Source organism: Botryllus schlosseri, chromosome 10, assembly GCF_051294905.1.
Source record: "Botryllus schlosseri isolate E-star chromosome 10, Bs_hap1, whole genome shotgun sequence".
NCBI lineage: Eukaryota > Metazoa > Chordata > Ascidiacea > Stolidobranchia > Styelidae > Botryllus > Botryllus schlosseri.
The window spans coordinates 12,372,325-12,396,353 of NC_137245.1; the positions used below are offsets into that span (position 1 = coordinate 12,372,325).

The 24,029-nt window shown below is 40.3% G+C and overlaps 1 protein-coding gene and 1 long non-coding RNA gene across 2 annotated transcripts in view; one reads left to right on the top strand and one right to left on the bottom strand.

Annotated features, from left to right (window-relative positions):
• The window catches only part of LOC145448207 (uncharacterized), a 40,201-nt gene extending 31,649 nt beyond the window's left edge, over positions 1-8,552 (bottom strand). Inside the window, exons 1-5 of the mRNA XM_080326559.1 lie at positions 7,046-8,552; positions 6,919-6,984; positions 4,606-4,710; positions 1,511-2,956; positions 409-713 (exon numbers count right to left, since the gene is read on the bottom strand). Of these exons, the coding sequence (XP_080182685.1) occupies positions 409-713; positions 1,511-2,956; positions 4,606-4,710; positions 6,919-6,984; positions 7,046-7,268 (2,145 nt within the window). The 5' untranslated portion in view covers positions 7,269-8,552. The remainder of the gene's footprint in view (positions 1-408; positions 714-1,510; positions 2,957-4,605; positions 4,711-6,918; positions 6,985-7,045) is intronic.
• LOC145448224 (uncharacterized) lies at positions 709-22,026 on the top strand. Its single transcript, XR_013917831.1, has 4 exons — positions 709-1,287; positions 3,299-3,331; positions 4,618-4,737; positions 17,013-22,026. It is a non-coding gene; the product is annotated as an uncharacterized LOC145448224 (long non-coding RNA).
• The last annotated feature ends 2,003 nt before the right edge of the window (positions 22,027-24,029 follow it).

A 24,029-nucleotide genomic window follows, 5' to 3' on the forward strand; every position in this document is an offset into this window, starting at 1 on the left:
CGACTCGTTAAATTCAATCCATCAAATCGCAACCTCAACCCGCGATAGTTACAATAGGAGGGTAACTCGGTCAACAGCTTGCAACTTGCGGGGATCAGGTGGCGGGTATAGGATCCTAGACAAACCTCCAACACTTGGGTAGGGATTTTGGGGTCGACCTCCCTCGGACTCGAACCCGCAACCCACTGGTATTGCAGTCGTGGATCATACTACTGCGCTATGTCGTCACTTGACCATTGACTGAGATATATACATTTCTCGACGTCGACCTTATCGTCACCATACAAAATCGTACTGCCATGTCATTAGCCTACTACTTACAAAGCACGAAAATTTGCTCTGCTTATTATATTACAGAAGATATCAGAAAATGAAATTTCACCAAGAAAATTCAAAGTCAATTCTAACCTGAATGCGATCTTTCAGATATTTTGCGATGACCTGTAAGCCGTGATCGTCGAAACGGCAATCGCATAAATTCAAATATTCGAGCTCTGTACTTCTTGCAATCAGTGATCCGATGATATGAGCTTCATCGCGACTTATTGAGATTCCAGACACATCAATCACGGAGAGATACTTTGTAGTGTCGTCGTTGTCTGATTCGTAAATCACGGTATATATTGCCATGCGGGTGGAACTATCGTCCGTGGTCTCGAGGTGTGAAAGAAAAGATTGGGAAAGAACTTCTTGTTTCTTGCTCTGATCGGACACTATAATGCGACAAACGAGTTCAATTGATGTAATTGCTAAAGTAGAATAGACTGTCTAGCCAACATAGTGAAAACCATGCCTCAGTTTTGGAAGCCTATGTGGAAACCTCTATATCCATTGTGCCACCAAATGTGGCGAGTAGGAATATACTTGCCACGCAGCTTTGGGTCAAAATTATACAACGGGTTATTTAAAAGTTTCCCTTAGGTGCTATTAGTTAGCTGATTGAAGGTTGCTTTTAAATCTACCTACACGCCAAATTCAGCTCATAGTTCGGACTGGAATTAACAAAACATTGGCAAATTGAAAATAGCAACATCTACAGTGGCTACTTGCAAAATAACATCGTGACTTGTTACATAGCATTTGTTATCTTCGGAAGTACCTGCGATCAAGTTTCAATTCAGACATTGCAACATAGGCATAGAACTTATGACTTCTGTTTTCAGGAAATTAACCAACTTCACTGGAAAAACATGTTACAGCAGTTGCGGGATAACTAACTATTAAAACGCTTTTGTAGTTCGCAAATTCGGCATGACAACCGTGCAGCGAAAAGAAACTTACAATCAGGTAAAATGAAGAAGTAAGTAGGCTACATTCTTCACGTAACGATTAATGCCTGAATATATCTTTTATTGCATTAATTGAATGCATATATTGATTGAAATCATAACAAAGATTATGGCCCTCATTTCATAGTGCGTTATGATATTCCGTCACCATGTACAAGTTTTTTATTACTCTCTAACGAGCATTACTGCATGAGGTGACTTAGTGTAAGAAAATATGTGACCTTTATGAAGCCCGTAGGTCGATTTGGAGAAGACTATTCCTGCTACGAATCTTCGAACCACAGACCGGCGGCTATTGTGGAGATCCTCGTTAGAGAATCGACAGAATACGTCGAATTCCATTTCTGCTACATAACTCGCTGCAAGAAATTCCTGCATACTTTGATGACAGAAGAAGAATTTGAAATCGCCTGCCATCAAATGGCGGCTGAGAAGTTTCTTGTTCGGAACTTTCGTCATTAAATCTCGAACTTCCACCCTGGAAAGTCCAAACCGCTCCAAGTCTGTCTTAACGAATACTACTCTTCCTTTCTCCGTGCCCTGAAATGCCATCGCTTTCAATTTGTTGATTATCCCCAAAATATTATCGCGTTCTCGGATGTTTTCTACGCTTTCAAGATTTGATATGATCCGGCTGTACAGTTCTGTGACTGTAGTAGGAGGAGGTCTGCTTGGGTCTCGCCCCATCACAATTGCCGTTAGAATCAGGAAGACTGGCACAGATACCAATTGGAGTAAACGCGGTGACATAATTTCAATTTTTGCCCAGAGTCGAGCACCATTATCTCCGAGTATAAAGATGAATAGACTTCGTGCGTCTTCTAGAGAGAGACCGTTTAGCTCGATGATACCCTTGGGTCGGGCCAATGCCGGCAACTCGGAGACCTTGAATTCACGCGAAGCAATTACAATTTTAACATGACGCAGAATATTGCGAGCTAGTATGTTGTACATGATCGTTGAGGTGTTAGTTTTGTCATACTTTTTCATTTTGCGGAGAGTGTTTTGATCAAACTCCCATCTGGCTTGATCAAGACCATCAAAAATTAAAATTGCTTCTGTTTGATTTTTAACCAACCATTCGAAAGCCTGGTCTTGCTCAGCTTCACTGTTGTAGAGACCGCCAAATAGAAATGTGGATGGTTTGATAGACTTCTCTTCCTGGATATCCTTCAATTCAACATAATGGACCATTCTATGTTTGCGAAACAGCTTGTTTTCATTTCCAGAAGAAACATCAAGTGCTTGTCGAGCAATTCTTTTAGTGAGAGTGGTTTTTCCTGAACCCGCTGATGCGACAATAGCGATAAAGCCAACTTCGTCATCTGCAACTAATGTCGTTTCCGGCCATATAGTCGCCATGAAGTTTTTGACTTCTATCACTTTATCTTTGTTTTCTTGTTGTTGCCGAAACCCAACTTTCTCAGTTATTAATTGGTTTTGGGCATCTTCATCTTGAGATCCGCCAACGCTAGAGCTATCTTCTGTTAATTCCAATCCATGACATCCTTTGTAATAGTTGTTGACGTCAACCTTCAGCATCTGAGGATGAACTACAAAATCAGGCTCATGAAGCTTTTCATCCTCGAAATCTTCAAGTATGCGGTCTGAGGTCATCTTCATGGTATTTTTATTGACAGTCTTTATCAGATCTTCATCATTGATTTCTGTTACAGAGATATTAGAATGCTATAATTAATGAATGCGAACATATTTATCACCTGTTTTATGGCATCTGATGACAGAACGGATTCTATATTGTTTTATTCCAATCTTATTAAGACTGAGTCAGGATAGCCAGGTGTTATTGATTCTCATTTGGTTTCAACAATGTGGCAAATATGGCGCAACAATTATAGTTTACAATGTAGCAGATTAACGAAGTCACGAATATTATAATTGCTATGTGCTTCATAAATAGAATCAACAGTTAACAAACAATTCATCGTCAATTCTACAACCCCGCAACATTCTGAAGCATGACCGCTAATTCATTGTTTTATTCACAGCCGCACGTTGATTATACTTCTATGGCATATTAGGTGAGTAAGATTACGATGACCATTGTCCAAAAATGAATACACTGTTGTCCGTAATCATCATTATTGACTAATTGTAGTGATGGAAGCACCACTAAATGATAACGGCCGTGGTAGCGGTGTGGTGCGACTGTAAATATCAAGTCTTGAATGATATATCGTATGGAGTTATTTTACCTGGGTAAATACATTTTGGAAGAGTTTACAGTCTGCACTACACTCATTAAATGAGTTTGGTAATTCAACCGTGCTCCATGCAATAGCAGCAAGCTATATTTGAATATGATTAGCAAAATAACTCAACAATGACCTGACATCACAGAACCGTTATGACCTCACCATGACCATCGTCTAGGCCAGGGGTGTCAAACATATGGCCCGCAGGCCGCATCCGGCCCGCCCGGAAACTTCATCCGACCCTCGAAGCTATTCTGAGTAGATTGAAACATGCGTGTATTATCCAGCACATTTCTAACAAATGTTGAGATTTTTATTAAGAAATACTTCCATTGAATAGCCCTTCAAGATAGCACATGTCGAGTACGTTCATAGGCCCCATTGTAACCACCCGACTGCGGTGTTGTGGTTTCTAGTCACCATTAGGAGCAGTCGCTGGCATTGACACCCAATTCCGAGAAGGCAAGAATTCGTTTCACTGACCAAAAACTAGTTATTCACAGAAGCGAAAGCGCCAAGAACCGTGATATGCAAGTTACATGGAAAATATAATAGAGGTCTAAAGCCTCGAGAGAAACCTGAATCGCAATATAATAATATGAAGCAAATTCCAACGTCCGCGTTTATAGTTAAATATTTTGCATTCCTCCCAACGCATACGCAGTGTTGATGCCAATATATCACTGAAACGAAGGGAACATAGAAGTATGCCAACTTATATCATCGTTAGAGCCACTGTTTTTTCGGTCTATAACTTTTCAGCCGCGAAATCATCGTATTATTGTCAATTCCACTGTTTGCGAATAAAAGTTGCAGCTAGAATAGAACCCCCATGATCCGCAATATAATGTAATATACTATTGTGTAGATACGCTGGTTAATGAAGTATTCAAATGAAAAATAAGAGCATGGATTTTGAGGAATTTTGGTGCGGCCCGCGAGTGGTCTGAAGTGCTTAATCCGGCCCGCGACATCAGTTGAGTTTGACACCCCTGGCCTAGGCCAACACGGCGTTAGGAGGCGTAAAAGTCTGATCAAAATCCGTCCCACGTTAAGTAAAAGAACGCTCAGCAGGTGAAAAATTATCCGAATATACTCACTTTCATTTGCAGGACTTCCACCTTGGTTGATAGTGAGCTCATTTATCACGCTGGCAATAACGTTGTTGTCAATCTTCTGATCATCTTTGACCGCTGTCGTGGTGCCTAACGTGCAGAACAACGTTGTAAAACGTGAGTATGTTTACAGAGCCAAGCTGCACCCAAATCACCTTTCCACTGACCTAGTTATTAGATATAAATGTGGGGTGGGTTTTGTGTCATTTTGTGCACAATATGGGCAGTCGGTACCATCACCATAAATGCAGTCAGCGCACAAAATCCAGATCTATACTTCAAATCCAAATTGTATGGTGTTTTCCCCCGGCGTCATTCCAAAATACTAATCCAAAGAAAAATGAACTCACATGTGTCGGTAGGGGATTTCTCGCTGAAAAGTTTTTCGGTTGTTCAAGATTTCTGCGCCGTTTCTAGACCGCCAAATTGAATACTAGGAAGTCTGATACAGCATCAATTCGGGTCCGTCTCTGCCCCAATGGCGGATATTAATCAAACGCGCGGTATATGCCACCTTCAATAATTTGGACTCGTATAGGTCCATGGCTGTAATCTCGTGTATGCACGTGGTGCGAATGCTTTGCATCGATAATTGTGAACACAGAGGGGCTTGAAATCAGGAGCATGATAATAAAGGTAAGGCCTTGTGGGTGTTGCGTTCGAATTACGATAGGTTTGGTGAGTTGAAAGCGAAAGGCTTGTGTATTTCCACCCGTGTACCACCCTTGTTACACGGGTGTGAATGGATGGCATCGAAACCAGAATCTATCTCTGACTTATACCGAGGTATAAATCGAGTACAACAGCTTAATCCAAATTATGCATGTGTAGGAACGTATGAAGATATGCACGTAGGAACGTAGAATTTAGGACCGTGATTTAATTCTGACTTAGCTTCTGTTTTCGTATACCACCCTTTTCGGGGGTACGTGCATGGTGCATGTGTATGTCGACTATGTAGGCTATGTCGATGAGAAATCACCTCTTTTGAGCATAGGCCTACCAATGTGCAGCGTGCAATGCTATTGTATGTATGCAAAAAGACTTCACGGAAATGAGCAAACTGAGACGATGGAAATCACGAAAATGCCACGAAACTTTCATTAAATCCGTCAAATCGAACATTTGACCAATTGACCAAATATAATCAGAAGATATATGCGAAGGGAGGTTTTTGTAGGTTGCGGCATGAAATCTGTTTTATTAGTCTTTCATTATTTCGGAAGTGGTTAATACGAGCGAACTGGGGCAACGTAAAGGAGAACGTGCATTTTGCGGGTCTTTCATTGCAACACCATGCTCTATTAAACTGAACTTTGTTCGTCATACTGAGAGTGTTCCAAATTGTGATTCGAAATCAACGTCTTATCTTGAGGCCGCCTCTTTATCCTATCAAGCCGCTTCGCCTGGTGAATACTTAGAGTCGGCATCGCTGCGAAATAGTCCACATTGTAGAGATGGCCAACGTGCACAAAGTAGACTGATCCCCTTTTCAGTTCTTTAGGGTGTGAATACATACTCTTTTCGTTAAGAGTATAGGGAATGACTGGGGTGCGCTGCCGCTGCCTAATTCGTGGGTACCCAACCTTTTCTACACTTCGGCCCCTTAATGGCCCCTTAAGCCTCTTGATAAAGTTAGGAAGGGTTACTATAATTAATAAAACTGACGTTTAAACAGTAAAAGGTAATCAGAATGATAAACTGCTATAAATACAATCCACAACGTAAATGATACTGTAATAATTAGCTATTACATCTTCAGTATAATGTACTGGTTGAGCTTGTTTTTACTCTGAAAATGTCTTAAATGCTGGTTTCGCGATATAAAAGGCAGGTCGCACGTCATACTGAATGTCCAAGACACTGCGCTGCGTTGTCTTCAGAAGCGAAAGCATGCATTTTCTTTTGTTATAGTTAAGTAGACTTACTAGAGATGATAATTTCCTATTTTTCTATGCCCCACCTGAAAATGCCCACAGGTTCGGAGTCCCTGGTCGTAATGCTAATTGACCAAATCTTACTCGAAATTAACTAACTTGAGAAATTTTCAGACCGTTCAATATTGACTTCCACTTGAAGTGGTTTTGACATGTCTTGGAAATTGATACTTCTATTTTTACTACACGAGTAGCCACGCAGACTATACAGCATATACACATGCGGGGTCACCTCTGCATATCAGTCAACAATACGTTGCATAATAGTATGACTAATCTCACATGATTCCATAATAAAATCGCAACACAGTGAGGCTTTCGAATTGAAAGCGATACAATTTCATTCGTATCAATAACCAACCTTCGGTTTTGTCTTTATCCACGACCGTTGCTCTCCCGGGTGTTTCGTCAGGGGATCGTCGGCCTTCTAGTTTTATAAAAATACGATATCACTAACGAATCAATCATTTGGTGTCAGCATTACTTACCGAGATCTATACTGTCTTGCACTATGAGTTTCATTTTTCCACCATCTTCTACGTCGGCGAATTCCAAACCAACAAAATCGTCAAACTTCTTCACGTAATACTGAATAGTGATTGGGCGGTTTCGAATTTCATTTTCGAATACTTTCTCCACCTCAGCCTTGATTTCGGATTTGTCAATCACATCTATGACCTTATTTGTTTTGCAAGTAACGAGCAGCTTCATAACGTTGAGTAGTACTATGAAGGAACGTTTACATTGGTGACCCTCGAATGCTGAACGTAGAACTGTGTGTGTAATAAAACGATTTTGTGGCCGCAACTGCTGAGTTCAGACAATAGAGCCAGTGTCCACAACTATGGCTTAACACAACGCTTCGATTAATCGAATCCAAGTCGAGAGATAATTCGAATTACGTAGTAAGAGTCGATTATTTTGAATAACGAATTTATCCGTTCCTGACAAAAAAAAAAGTTTTTTGTTACCGAGAAATATACTTTCAATTCTCTCCTCCTATCGCAGGAGCCTTGAAACCTCGATTTATCGTAACGTACCGGACCAGGGTACGATTAATATTGGAAACGACATTTCCGCGAGCAACCCGCAGCATGGTCATTGGTCACAGAGCGTAATGAAATTGTAATGGTCAAGAAGTGAAAAATTAATTTTGATGACTTGCAACTGGCACTGATTTCCTTCTGGGCCCGTAAGTCATTCTTATTGTTATGATGTTGTAAATAACGATACTCCAACAACGTAGGACCAGGCTGTAGCGAATGGATCAGGAGACCGGCCTACAGCCTATAGAAACGTCACACCTCGAAAACCAAACATCGAAAATTGTTTGGCACGCGAGTTGGTAATAATTTGAGAGAATTCATAAATTGTTACGGCATTGCACACAAAATATTTCAAAACAATAGCGATGGTGCGAGCCCCTGAAGATTATCATTCGTGTGAACACGAACATTTTGTAATGTGCCTTGTGAACGCGAACGTGAACACGAACCTAGGATGTGACGTGAACTCATATTGTTAATTCCAACTTCACATTTCTGTAAAGTAATATCCTGATATACACGATACCAAGCAATGACTCAGGCCACAATATGTCACAATGTTCATCAAGCATAGGCCCATACATGCGGACTTTTTAGGCATCACGAAATGTATCATCTGGAACAATCAAATTCTATAATTATTTCCTAAAATCAATGGCATCCGTCTTTTGCCAACAATTTCGCTGAGGACTTGCAAGGAACAATAAGCTTACGCCTTTACGGTCTTGGCTAAACGGCACAATGTAGTGTGTAGTCTTAAGGCGCAACTGATACTGTTTAAATCCATATTACGTTCGAAGTTATAATATGGCATTCCTCTGCTGGGGGAAGGGGCTGCTAGCTCACTCAAGCCACTGCAAAAACTACAACATTAGGTTTTTGTATCATAGCCAGAGTCACAAGGGGGGCAGGTTGTGCGTCCAACCAATCACTGCTCGAAAGATTCGGTGTTCTACAGATATAAGATATGCGTAAACGAGAAATTTGAACAGCTTCTTGGAGGTACAAAACTTCAATATACAATTGAATTGTGCGAGAGCGTTCAATGTACTATTTTTAGATGATACACAAACTCTTTTTGATGACACAGTCTTGACTGGTGTATTTTGATAAAAGTCGACTCCAAGTCACAGAAGGCCTAAAAAGGCTATAAGCGCCACTGAAAATGCCTTGAATTAGTAATAATAATAATAATTCTCGTCATCTAACCATCATAAGGCCGACAGGAAAGATCGTCGCTCTATCAAAGTATCAAACATGCAGGTCCTGACTTGTGGAACAGTATCTCGTCGGCTACCCAACAGTCATCGAGCATGTCCACATTCAAGTCATAATACAAGCAATTTCTACTGAATAAATACTAGTTAGTACTTCAGTTTACCGGGCCACGACTTGACATATCGATCTCGCCTTCCGTCACATGCCATCTCATTTTATCGCTTGTGTTATTGTGTTATCCTATTTTAATTTTCATTCAGTGTGCAATGTGCATGTGCATTGTGCATGTCTGCTCTGTACATTGCCTAGGCTCGGGTGGGTGTCTGATTTCAAAAACTACGTTTCGAAACCTTCCATTCTTTTATTGCATCGCAGTCTTGTGGTGTTTTGAATTGAGGAAAATTCTTAATAAACTGAACTGAACACTAGGGCTACAGCGATATTGCTCAGGGTGAAAGACCGGTTTCTATATACTCTCTACAGATAGTATCTCAAAATCAAGTTCTAGCTAACACACTAGTCGGACGGATTTGGTTTCCATGACAACATAAACATATAAAATCAAGATAGATTAGGGTTGCCATACGTCCGGAATTTCCCGAACATGTCCGGAATTTCACTGTTCAAACTAGCGTCCGGGAGGAATTTCTAAAATATGCCAAATGTCCGGAATTTTGAAGACTTGACGCAGGCTCATAATTTTTTTCGTAAATCAGATTCAAAACAATATTTTTTGGGAATATTTATGTTGATGCATGATATTTTTCTTCGCACTGCGCGCGATTTACTATTACATTTATTGAATTTAATATGGTGTCTACCACCCTCGCAAAAACTGAAATAAAATATAAATAAAAACAACCTTCATCACTGGAATAAGCCTAATTGTAATCGCAATTATAGGAGAACGGTATATTTCTAGATATCGTTAAGGCCGTTTAAATGCTTTATTCAAAGATAGTGGTTCCAAACGCGGGGGGGGGAGGGTCGTTTGCCTTTATTCTGGGGTTTTCGAATATGTTGAACGTAATCAGATTACAAAATAGCCCGTGAATAAGTCTGGGCAAAGGTGCTGACTTCTTTTAGTAATCAGCTCTTCAAATTTTGATCTGGGGGGGGGGCAAAATTATTTCGTAAATTAGCATAAATTATATAGTATTTTTTGAAAATTTATGCAGCTTTTTCAAAAAAAAAATTCGCGCTCCGCGCCATTTCTCGTAGCCGGATATCTTGATTATTGGGTACTCTTCACCCAAGAAAAAATACGCAAGATTTATAAAAATGGGCATATCGGCGTTGGCTATTACCGCACCACGTCACACCGAGATATAAAGTTTTGGGAAATTTAACATGCGACTCCAAGAGGTGTGCCAGAACGATCGGCAGCGAGAAAACCTTGGCCGAAAAGTACTGCGCTTATGCCGATACATATAAGTTTAATTGTCCTTAGGCGCCTAAATGACTGGTGCTGAATGTTCCTGTCTTGGCAATCTGAACCTTACAAGACAAATACCATCCCGCACGGAAAAATTATATGTCAGTGAAGAAATACCAATTTCAAATCGTGTGCGTGCTATAGTTTAGCGGTACGTTTATGCGATTCAGCATTTTTTAATATTGCGGAGGTCACGAAATAACAATGTAACGAAGTCATACCAACGGGTCCGCCAGCCCGAAAATGTTTAATTATTATTAACGGGCGTTACAGTTTCCAAGACACCTCTTTCAGCTCTACCGGCAAATCTGATTACGCGAGCAGAGAGGACAAGAAATTGATAGCAATATATATGCAATTCTCGATCTTATTGACCGATATTATTATCGATCATTGAAAATTTTCGCGCTTGGCGCGTGCTCACTAAATAGTACTACTAATTACGTGGTAAAAGCGAACTACGTGATGGAGGGGGGAGAGTCGGTTTATCACGGGAGCCCAAGACCCAAGTTCTTTTGGGGCCTGACGAAGTGCTGTTTCGTCCCTTCATACAGGTATACGCCCGGATATGTTTAATTATTATTATTATTGAGTGGTCCTACCTTTTCAAACCCACCTCATTCCGCTCTACCGGTAAATCTTAATACGTGAGCAGAGAGAGGATTAAAATTGATAGCAATATATATGCAATTCTCGATCATATTGACCCATTCAATCTTAAATTATACGAATTTTTCACGCTTCGCGCCGTTAGACGAGACAATGTTACTCACACTTAATCTAGCTAGATGATAAGTAGCCGAAATAGCGTAGAGCCTGAGGGGGTCTGGGGGGCGAAGCCCACCATAAGTCCGGTTATCACCCTATGAGGGGCCCAAGACCAACGTTTGGGGGGGGGGGTGACGAAGTGCTGTTACGGCCCCGCCTCCACCCACTATCTGTGATCATCTGGGCGGAGAGTAGTATCTATATATAGTAATATATGGAACAACAAATATCATTGACAGAATTCATTCATATAGAAACCAGATTCATATAACAAACACCCCCCCCCCCCCGCCCCCCCAGAAGTTGCATCGATGACCCTATAGTGTGTTTATTTGGGCGGGAAGGGGCTGAAAACATGTGCTTTCGGTCCCGGTTACACAACACACAGCCACATACTCCTGAACCGGATCGTGACCACCTCTGGTCTATGAGCAAAGCTTTGCTAGTGTGACGTCATCACTAATTCTGAAGTCCACTAGTGGGCGCTAAAAAGTGTCCGGAATTTGGGTTGCAGAAATATGGTAACCCTAACATAGATCCCTATACGTTCGGTAGATTTTTTACATTACATATTCTTCATAATCATTTCGTCGATGTCAATAATTGATTGGTTGAATAAGCACAATTCGCTACCACCGACATGTAATGATCCTGTTGTTGTGGTATGAAAATAAAACATAGGCTAAAACAAGGGAAGCACCTATATATCTGACTTGCACTATTGATATTCCCAAAGAGTGACATAACCAAGACTTATTTAGTGTGTCTTCATCTTTACTATACGTCATTGTTTACCGCTCCTCCCCAATTTTGTTCCGCTCCTTCATCCTGTCAACACCTATGCTATGAAACTTAATGACAAACAGCAGCTAGCCGCTCCGCAATCTAACGACTCTACACGTATATAAGCTCAATGCATGGTAATCATTAATGTAATGTACGTATTGCATTAATTTCAAATTTTCTCCAGCAATCACTATACGGGAAGAATATAATCATATAGTAAAAGATATGGGTGGCCTTACACTTCAGACTGCCGTAGACTTCGCTTTCACTAAATCGACGCTAGCTTCTGCTCTCCATTGAGGATAGCTATATCGTGTAATTGTAAGCGAAAGTAAATTCAATATAGTGAAGCTTCCTAAGAGTAGGGGAGATGTGGTACCGATGGATCAAAAATTAGAAAATGATCGCTGGCCCCAAAATGTTCAGCCGAAAACAGCAGGTCTTTTGCTGGTTCAGCACTTTGATATAAGCTCTACCTATCGCGCACATATACACGAATATCCGTATTTTCAAAAAATATTTATGGACGTTCAAAATTTGTTGTTCGAACGTGCCATCGGTCCCCACCCGGTGGGTCCAATGGCACACGACCCGGGGACCTAGGACACATATACCCTAAATGCCTCAGATGTGACAACTGTTCTTGCTCAGTATTATAATCTGAGCTATAGTAAGCCAAAGAAGAATGTTTGATCGCAACCGTCAAGAAATAGAATATATATTAACTCAAATGTTGTCATAAAATCACGTTTCGATTTAGGCTCGGATTTATAAATTTGAGGGTACATACATATTGCCCGAAAATCGACAGTGTGACTTCCAAACACCTCGTTATAGCGATAAAACATCATATGCAATTATTACATAAAGATTTTCTGTACGTAGGCATGTTTCATTTGTTTTATGATTAGTATGCTTGATTATTTTGCTTGATTTGGCTATGGTATCATCGGTCCCCACCCTACGAATTTTATATATGAATCGAAAAAATTCCACTCAAGGAAAATACTGAAAAAAATAATAGGTGCCATTATATAGCCTGATACAAGCCCTGCACTTCACAATAAAAATGATTGCTGGTTTGTTCGTGTTGAAGGTTACAAAGAAAAATGTATATGTCGATATAAATTTACTTTACACCCCCCAAAACAAAAAACATCTGTGAGAGACCCCATAGCTCGCGCACGTCGAATTTTTTTGTATGTGAGGAAAGATTTTGCCAGCAAGCAATTGTAGACAAGTTCACGGAGTGTAATCATGGAATTATCATAGAGAATTTCCAAAGTATTTTCGGTCCCAGTGATCCATCGGTACCACATCTCCCCTATATGATCACTTTATTGATCTTAAGCCAATATTTGTAAAGGTTATTGTTCACGTCTCGAATTGTCCGAGTACAAATAAATCCGCTAGCAATTTATCGTGCAATAACACCGGTCAACACATATTTTAGGCAGACAAAGTAAGAGTGGTCTTTAGGGTTCCGAAGGGCACTGATTCCGAATATGACCTTGGTTTTTTTTTCAAATTGGCTCTGGTTCTGGAGGGCTATTTTGACTATAATCTCATATTTTCGCCGTATGGGCTACATAAAAAAACGGCGCAATCGTATAGTAAAGTTTACCCACTAAAGACTGTTTTAAATCCAAATTATAGCAACATCATTATATTTTGAGGTATTAAATTTATCATAGTTGGAGACTTTCACGGATATCATGTACATAACTAAACTCCAATCATATATATACGTATCTACCTAACTACACAAATAACGTTGCATTAATTAAATCAGTTTTATGACAACTACCTATTGTAAATTCGAAATAATCAGTTTGACCATAATTCATCGAAAAAAATGTTTTTCGCATGATTTTCGCTTGTATGCAAGTTAGTGCAGTCACTCGAAACGTTCCAGTAATAGTCTGCCATAAAAAAGTTCATCTCAAACCCCAAGCTCTTTCCTCTGTTATTTCGATGTCTTGGTGGAACATTCCCCTTGCTCTTCACTCTAACCACCGAGATGATCAGGAAATATACCAAGATGACTGAACATGATATGAACTTTAATGCTCATGTGTGCTCAAAGTTTTCCATGTGCAGATTTCAATTCGGGGATCAACAGTTTGTAGTTGGGTGCTTTGTAATATTCCAAAAAGTTTTATTTACTAGATCCTAGATGGAATTCCATGCAGTGAGGTCCATCAAAGATACCAGTTTTAAGCATCTCGTTTGATAGGGATACTGGGTAGTAGGTAGGGCTGGGCAAAATGATTCGAGTACTCGAATCTGAATCGAGTATTAATTTTAATGATTCGAGTCGAGTAGTAAAAGACGATTTTTTCGAGTACTGAAATTATACGCTACTCGCAATTGAAAGTTAATTTACTAACGAGAATTATAGTTTTGATACTATTTTCCACTGAGGAAACCTGGAAACCTTGATTAGCCGCGTTCCAGCATGCGAGACATAGTACAAAGCTACGAACGTTACTGGAAATAACACGTTTGCGAAGTCATGATCATCCCACAACATTGTCAACAAGTGCAATGAAACCGGTAGGGTCGAAAAAATATCAAATTATCTTTGACATGACGGATAACAGGCATTTTATTCTTTGTGTCGGCATAAAAGGTACATACTTGAACTTTGACGTAGTAGAATCTGGTGTGATGTCATAATGAGTGATACTCGAATACTCGACTCGACTCGAAGCATAATACGTGATTCAGAATCGAATCACTCAGGTACTCGATTTTGCCCAGCCCTAGTAGTAGGTATTCCCACTTTGTTGGCTCAGCAGAAAATTTTCCATATAAATGTCAAAAGATATGAGACAAATATGAGTATTGTAGTTAAGCTTTGCAAGGAAATATTTGATTAGCTCTATAATCCTCTTTCATCTTGGTAGGATGACCAATTGGTAAAGGAAAAAAAATATAGGCTATTTCTTTCCTGTAAAAGTACAATTTTCAGGCTTGAAAGACTGTTTTTTTGACAAACAAAGATCTCGCATCAGACCACGTTAATATTTATTGAATAACTGAGGACGATATGAGGTTTGTTCATAGTCAATTACCTATTTATGCGCAGTATAAAAGTTAAAAATCTATGATATCCTTCCTACCAGGTGAAATGGGGGTAAATATTTGGTCTTCTTAGGGGTATACGTATCTTCTAAACTAGAATCAATAGGCAAAACTAATGTGATATTCGCAACCAGCAGCCTTGAGATCCCCAGAAACGACGCTTAGATTTTCTGCCAATTTTTATCATTTTGTTGACCAGTGTAATCGATCGTACTCGTAAGGAGGTCAAATACGTCCAAGGGGAACTCGGCCTAATGTAGCCAAGACTCTCTGTTCGACACGACGGGTACGGCACGCCGATATGTTATTGTTTGTCGAGAACATTAATGACGATGTGAATTGTCGAGGCCTGTTTCGGTGAAATTACACTACCCTGATCACTTGACCAACATTCTATTGTTAAAATTGTGCACTCAGATTGCGTGCTAAGATTGCTGCAATATCTTGTTTGCATATATAATTGGCACTGCGTGCATGTTTACTAAGCATCAAGTATTTACCGACCTAAATCACATTTTGCTTGCTTTTCATGAAGTGCATCTGATTTTCATTATAGTCATAATAGGTCACAGTGTCGAAGCACTCTCGCCAAAAATGAAACAACCGGTTATGGCGGTGATGCTGGTAAAACTTGACAAACAAGGACGCACCTTCGGTATATTTTCTTGCTGAGGAAGACGGCTAAACCGTATTCGTTAAAGATATGAAACGGCAACCTCGACCTCGCTGTAACGATAGCATAAAATCGTTATATAGTAGTATCGAGCCGTGCGTGCATTCACCAAGCCTTGCTCTGTTTTTTATTTATTTATTCTTGGTTAATTGCTGTATTTACTAATTATTTACCTTTCTATAGGCGTAATCAGTAACTAGTATCAATGGCGTTAGTTTAAGATTGTTGCCAGAAGAAATTGGTAATAATCGTTTCATAAACTGACTTTATTATTAGGCCTACTACTGTTGTATAATTGCTATACGTAAGTAGCTAAGTACAACGTAAATAGGTTACAGATCGCTAGCGGGTATACGGTATACATATATTCGCACGCGCATATTTTTGTTCGGTTGTTCGTTTGTTAATGTATTATCAATTCCGGCTGCAGCTGCTGTTGCGTTATGGAAGCTACAATATCTTCAGTAGAAAGCTGATTTAGCTGGACTAATAACTTGCACAGCACACGTACAAATTTTTTTATGCGACTCAGCTATAGACTCTCAGAAGGTTGCAAATCACGACTCTTACTCCTACCGACGGTTCATTCAGGTTGTAATAGCGACTCCTGCTCCAGAGCTCACGGCTCTAGCACACTTGAAATTGACTATCCAATTCGCAGTTATATAAACAAATACGTACTATGACAGCATCGCAGTTTCTCATGAAGGCTCTTATGCTTGAGCAAATGAGCAATCTGAATTGATGTAACGCACATGATCGTCAGTCATTGGCGATATTTACGCGTGTAATTGATTTGAAATCCAATTCACAACACCTCGACCGTACAAAATCATCACATATTGCCGATGAAACATCTGTTAATCATATAGCTGAGAAAGTACTGTGCCCAAATACTATTATCATTATTGAAAGAACGGGAGTGTCGCCTATCGCCGTTTCCGGTCTTGTGCGCCATGCGATATAAAGTTTTTCAACATAATTACAATGACTGTAATAAGGATTACTTACGTTCAGGGTATACACTTTCACAGTTAATAGTATAAGTCACGTTGCGTACATATAAAAGCTTGCTTCGTGAATTGATGAACTCGACGACCGATGGCGATAATCGACAAGGGATCGCCACCCCCATGGCGTTGTGCCCCGATTTTCTGAGGTCACGGAGACGAATATTTCCTACCACTGACTATTACGAAAATGTCAATTAACCGGATGCTATCGGAGGCTATTTTCTCGAGAATGAAAGTCCCTTTTTCAAAATAGGAAAAAACGTCATATGAGGAATGCGAATCTGGCAAACTAGGTATCAGATCAGTTGAAGAGTCATTTTAAAGCGTCACTACTATAACGGAAGTATGGTGCCTGACCACCACTATGAAGATTAAAGGGTCGGTTCTCGGTGGCATAGTAATCAATAGGATGGGAATTTCTCCTTACAGGTAAACTACCGGTGAGCCGGTAATGCTATGTGTCAACAGTGGACGGACACTCACGTTCGGCTCTGTATTTTGCGTGATGCGGATTCCTCGTACTGCTACTTGACTACATCGATGGATATAGATGGACATCATTTCAAAAGACCTGCATACGCTGATATTTATATTATAGTATAGTATGATAGGCTATAGTATTGATAGAAGAGTGGTTCTCAAACGGTGGTACTAATACCACTAGTCACTGGTGATACTCGACAGGTTTTTAAGTGGTATTTAGTTGTATTTAGTCTACAATTTGATGCCATTTCAGTAGCTAAAACCACTGCTAATGTATCATGTATGTAGTGGTTACTTCAGATAACTAACGTTAATAATATTGCGTCAGACCGGATTACCAACAAAGAAGACTGAAACTGGTGGGATTGACTAGCTATAGGCTACTAGGGTATAGGGTTGCCATACGTCCGGAATTTCCCGGACATGTCCGGAATTTCACTGTTAAACTGCGTCCGGGAAGAATTTCTAAAATATGCCTAAATGTCCGGAATTTTGAAGGCTTGAAGTAAGCTCATATCTTTTTTTTTTCGTAAATTAACCTAAACAAGACTATTTTTGGGCAGATTTTTGCTACATGAAAGTTTTCTTCGCGCTGCGCGCGATTTAGTATCATATATATTGGTTTTAATATGGGGACTACCGCCCTCGCAAAAACTGCGATCAAAAAATAAATAAAAAATAACATTCATTTACAAAAAGAAGTCTAATTGTAATCGCAATTACAAAGATAGCGGTATTCATAGAGTCGTCGTTATGTCGTTTGGATGCTTTATTCAAAGATGTTGGCTTAAAACCTGGGGGTAGTTTGCATTTATTCTGGGGTTCGCGAAGATGTTGAACGTAATTAGCTTCCAAAATTGGCTGTGAGTAAGTCTGGGCAAATGTGCCGACCTTTAATTAGTAATCAGCTCATCAAATTTTGAGCTGGGTCACGGCACATTTTCAAATAGGAAATGGATTCGCGCCATAAAAGGTTGGCAAACACCGGATGTGCGGTGTTTATAGCTCAGTGGTGAAGTGTACACCCGCATTAGACTGATAAATAATCTTATCGGCGTGACATTAACATGACTTAACGATGTACAATTACGCCCCTTGCATTTTCGAAGTCATCATCCTACATCAGCTCTATTCTACCGTTGACTCTGATTATGTGAACGGAGAGAGCATTAAAATTATACAGTAATATATGGAAAAGCCAATATTATTGACACAATTCATTCAAATCATTTAACGACCAGATGCATATAGTAAACCCCCAGAAGTTGCATCCAATTCCTTACGATGGGCCCAAGAACAGTGTTTATTTGGGTGGGATGGGGCTGCAATATGTAACTACTGCCCAGGTTACAACATACAATACACAACCACATACTCCTGAACCGGATCGCGACCACCTCTAGTCGATAGACAAAGCGTTGCTGGTGTGACGTCATATCGATCGACAATGCGCTCTCACCTCATTTTGAAATCCGCTAGTGGGCGCTGAAGAGCGTCCGGAATTTGTAAAACAAAAATATGGTAACCCTATACTAGGGACAATATACTAATTAATCAGTATAGTAAGCAGGTTAAAAGTATCCATGCAGAAACGAAACTGCAATCCAGAGTAGCCTACATAAAGTATCCAATCCATTCACCGCAATAGAATACAGGCGGTATTTTTCGTGGTTTGTGTGAAAATCCTTTCATACGCGGACAGTCCGGCCACGTAATCCAGCATGTGAAAAGGTCACCTTGATCCGAACGAAGCAGAAAGTTAATCTAGCTAGATCCCTGTCTTGGCAGCGGAGTGTGAACAAATGATCTCGGTCTTGATGATACTCTCGACCACGGAAGAGCAATATATATATATATATATAAGGCCCATGGGTCGGACTCGGGCCGCGACGGAATTTTGAGCGGCCCGTAGACAGTCCTCGGCCTTACATGACCATGTGGTCCGCGGCAACAGTCTGCCACAATCACCCACTACTTGCATACTACGTCAAATTATAATAGCTGTCACAGACAGGGCCGTAACAGCCGCACCCCAAACCCATAATGTGTGGGCGACCTCGAAAGGGGTCCAAAATTATTTCGCAAATACACATAAATTAGAGAGTATTTTTAGTGGAATTATTAAACTTCATTTAACGGCCATTACCACGCCACGACACCCTCAGACTTATGAACTTCTGACCAACATGTGACTCTGCGAAATGCGATGTCAAAAACAAAGGCGGCGAGAAAACCTCGGGTGAAGATTGATTTATTCACAAAATTCAGTAATGAATTTGAAAATATCTTCGTGCACTGCGTGATCATGAAATACACAGGCACCATACACATACTGTGTGAATTGATGGCAGTGAAGTCGTGTCTTCAAGTTAGTAGGCGATAAATTTGGAGTCTGGAGGGGCGATAACCCCGGACGTTTGGTTAATTAATTACTCTATGAGAGCCCAAGACAAATTGGGGGCTGACGAAGTGCTTTTTCGGTCCTGCTGACACAGTCACACTATCCATCACTCGAAACTATGGCAGTGTTGGGATCACTCGAGTCATGACTTGACTCTAGTAAACTTTTTCGTATGACTTGACTTGACTCGAGTTACTTTGCAAAAATGACTTGACTTGACTCGGCGCTTCAGAAATGTGGATTGACTCGTGACTAGGGCTGGGCAAAATCGAGTACCTGTGTGATTCGATTCTGAATCACGTAATATGCTTCGAGTCGAGTCGAGTAATCGAGTATCACTCGTTATGAGGTCATAAAAGAATGTAATACGTCAAAGTTCAAATATGTACCCATTGTACCGTTTATGCCCCCACAAGGAATATAATGCCTTTTATCCATCTCATAAATGATAATTTGGTGTTTTTTCGACCATACCGATTTCGTTCCACTTGGTGACAATGCTGTGGGATAATCATGACTTCGGAAATGTGCTACGTCCAGTAACCTTCGTAGCTTCGTACCATATGTTTCGTATGCTACGATATCGCCAATCAACGTTTCAAGGCTTCACCAGTGAAAATTAGTATCGAAACTATAATTATCGTTGATAAATTAACTTTCCGTGGCGAGAAGCTTATAATTTCAGTACTCGAAAAAATCGTATTTTACTACTCGACTCGAATCATTAAAATTAATACTCGATTCAGATTCGAGTACTCGAATCATTGTGCCCAGCCCTACTCGTGACTCGTAGCAAAATTTACGAGTCAATTTCAAGTCATCAAGTAAACGGTGTCGATTAAATCGCTGTATCTTGTTTATGTTCGGATTATTCGCGATACGCTGGCGTGACTTCTGAGAGAAACCAGTCATACACTGATTGTACCTTTCACTGATCCCCCTTGTTACATCACAAATAAATTGACCGAAAACGAAATGACTACAGCATACGTTCATGTGCTAGCAGTAGAATAATCTAATAGCAACGTATATGTTTCTTGGACGGCTCTGTGCTTACATCGCGCAGTGCCCACCTTAACCAATCATCCCCTTGTATGATTTGATTCGAACGATTATTGTTTATGCGTTTATATTCTCACGGATGTGTAGATGGGTAGTGTATTATGCGATATCAATTTGTTTCAACTTCTCGACGCTTCGTATTCGATCCTCTATTTTGGCTCACGTATTTTATTAGCTGCTCTACGTTTGTGTGAGCCATACAACGGCTCTTTGTATATATATTTGACTTTATACTTGGTATTTAATTCAAGTTATATGACCAATACGTATGTCTTACACACATCCAGCAAAATGTAATGACTTTGAATCATCACTCATACTTCGAAAATTCAATTTGACCTGAATTGTGACTTGACTCGTGACCTGACTTGACTTGATTCGACTTGATTGGAGTCACCTCCAAAAAGCGAGTGACTTGACTTGACTCGAGTCACCTTGGAAAATCGATTGACTTGACTTGAATCGAGTCGAAATGTGCAATGACTCGAAATGACTCGTGACTCGAAGGTAGTGACTTGATCCCAACACTGAACTATGGTACCCCAGATGATGATAACTGAGAAATAGGCCTACACCAATATGATATATGCACCAGCCAGTGGTTCTCAAAATTTTTACAACACGCTCCCTTTATGATAGTGAAAAAAATTCGCGCCCACTTATCGTGATATCACAAAATAATAAAAAGTGTAAACAGAATGCTAGCAACCCCAACGGTTAGTTTGATGGCATGGAAGGTTTTGGCTGTTGACGATAGAGTTCTCGAAAATGAAATTCGGACTACACTCAGAGCAATAACCAGAATACAGAGGTGAATCACTTTAGGGACTTTCAGAAATTTTCTGCCAAGTTTGATATCTCGTCAGCACCCTTTACAATTTACTCCGAGAAGATGCCCTGTGATTTACAGCTTGAGGTAATTGATCTGTGACCCTGCCCTGAAAGAGAGCGTCCAATCTGAAAGCACTGAATGAAGCCAAGCTGGGCAATCTGAAAATGATGGCTATCAAACTATTGTTTAGTTCGGGTCTACATTTGCGAGCAAACATTTTCGACCATGAACATTAACTACAAGACAATCTAACTCAGGGGTGGGCAAACTTTTGAGCTCGCGAGCCGCATTCAATATCTGAATCCATTCGTGGGTCGAACTATATAAAATTGGGCTTACGAACCAAAACGCGATATTGGTATTTGATTTTATAATGAGAACAAGGAGATAATATATATGCTTATTTAAAAGAATCTAAACATTGCTTTGATGATATCGTACACGCGTCAGAAACAGTGGCGAGATTTCATATAGGCTGGTCGACCTCAATAACCAATTTGTCAAAACTATAGAGATGAAAGTAGGTTGTCCCGATTCTTAGAACAGGATTGAAATTCAAATCTGTGAGCAGCGATCCGTTCATAGATTTGCTAATTCCACTTTTGGATCAGTTCCAGGACACACAATGCTGACAGCATCATAACCATGTTAGCTTCAAACACGCTTCTACTATGTGTAGATAAAATATAAATACCCTAATTCTGCGCATACACAGAATGAATCTACCTAAGGCATCGCGAGTCGTTTTTTAAAAGCACACCACTAAAATAATAAAAATTGGATTGGCCAATCTGAAATCACACTAGTGATCCGAATTATGTCAATCTCGTTTAGGATTTATGTGATGTTGTTTAGCAGTTGAAACCTTTTAACCTGCGGGGGCCTTGAGATCGGGATGTCGCGCCAGAAATGAATGAGAAAAATGATATAGGAAGTATTCACCTTAGTACAGTGGTTCTCAAACTTAAGACACGCCACCCCACCCCTTATGATGGTAAAAGAGTTCGCGCCCCCCTTATCGTCATATCTCAAAACGCAACCGATGCTAGCAAACCTAACGGATAGTTATATTGCATGGAAGGATACGACTGTGGATGACAGATTTTTAAATACGAAGTTCAGACTAAAATATAGAGTAAAATTTTTTTCAGTTGAGCTCAGCTTTGCGCCCATCTTCAGACGCTTTCACACCCCTCCAAGGGGATGCGCCCCCAGTTTGAGAGCCACTGCCTTAGAATTATCATGGTGAAATATACTAAGAAAAATTTAATCAAGTCCCAGCATTATTTCGATTTTTAGTACGCATTTTATCAATATTTTTAAGAATTTTATTTGAACTCTCGCGGGACGCTCAGAACGGTGTGGAGGGCCGCATGCGGCCCGCGGGCCGTAGTTTGCCCACCCCTGATCTGACTGATGTTCACGTGTAGTCTTTACTAATCGACAAATGTCGGTACATCAGACAATACATGCAACCAGAGTTCAAAGAACTTGTGGACAACGTTGATAAAACCACAGATGACTCATTGACTTCAACAGCTTTCAAGTATATTACGTTGATAAATTCATTGAATACTGATTTTGGTCTTTATGTTTTATGCTTCAAGTTAAATACAATTTATTCCTATTATAGATGGATATATATGCGATTATTGTATCGCTAAGGAAATCCGGCCTGTCAAGTAGCCTACTTTATTTTCCCATATCAGACTCACAAAATGACCGCCCCTGTCCAGCCAAGACTCAGAATCGACTATAATTGAGCGTGGACACGATCTCTGACGTGTTGTGAGAATAATGTCATTTCCTGGATAAAGAAAGCTTGTGACGAAGAAACAGTTGCATATATTATTAAATTAAAATGTGTTTTTATGCGGACAATGGGTGTTATGGTATAGCAATAACGCAAATAACTATACCGGCAAATATGAGTAAAATAAATCATTCGAAAAGTAAGTGGTGCGTGATGTAGTTTCAAAAAATATCATGGACGTCAGTTTACACAAAGGCCGCGAGTAGATTTAAGCTAACGTGCTGGTCATTATATAGTAATCAGCACGGCAATACAAAATATGCTTAACATACAGCAATTAATCAGAACGTATTAGCAATTGTGATAGAGCGGAATGCTAATATTGTATGCGGCCGTTTGCAGGCTTTAGCCTAGGGGTGCGCGAGTATTCGGAACCGGTAATTTCGTCCCTGGGTGTTTCCAAGCTAGGAGACAGCAAGACATATAACTTTCCTGGCGACATGCGACTCCGCGAAGTGCACTGCTAAAATGATCGACGGCGATAAAATCTTGCTATTAAATAACCGCCACATGTCGGCCGAAACGTTCGCTATTGATATGTCCCGACGTCAAAATGACTGGCGCCGAATAGCCCTGTGAGTATATAGTAGATCGGTGAAAAGGTTATAATACAGTGGTTCTCATCCGCTGTTGTACGGAACACTAGGGATTCCAGGAGCCAATCTCAAATGTTCCGCGGAGGCCAAGACAGACACTCAACTCATACATTGATTTGTGATGAGGCGCCCGTCTTGGACATATTTAGAAGCGGGCAATTAGGCCCGATCAATGGTTGTAACTGTTGCGATGGTATGCCGTGTGCAGTGGCATGTTCAGGAGACGTTGAGATTCGAAATCTTAACCGCGACCTTCTGA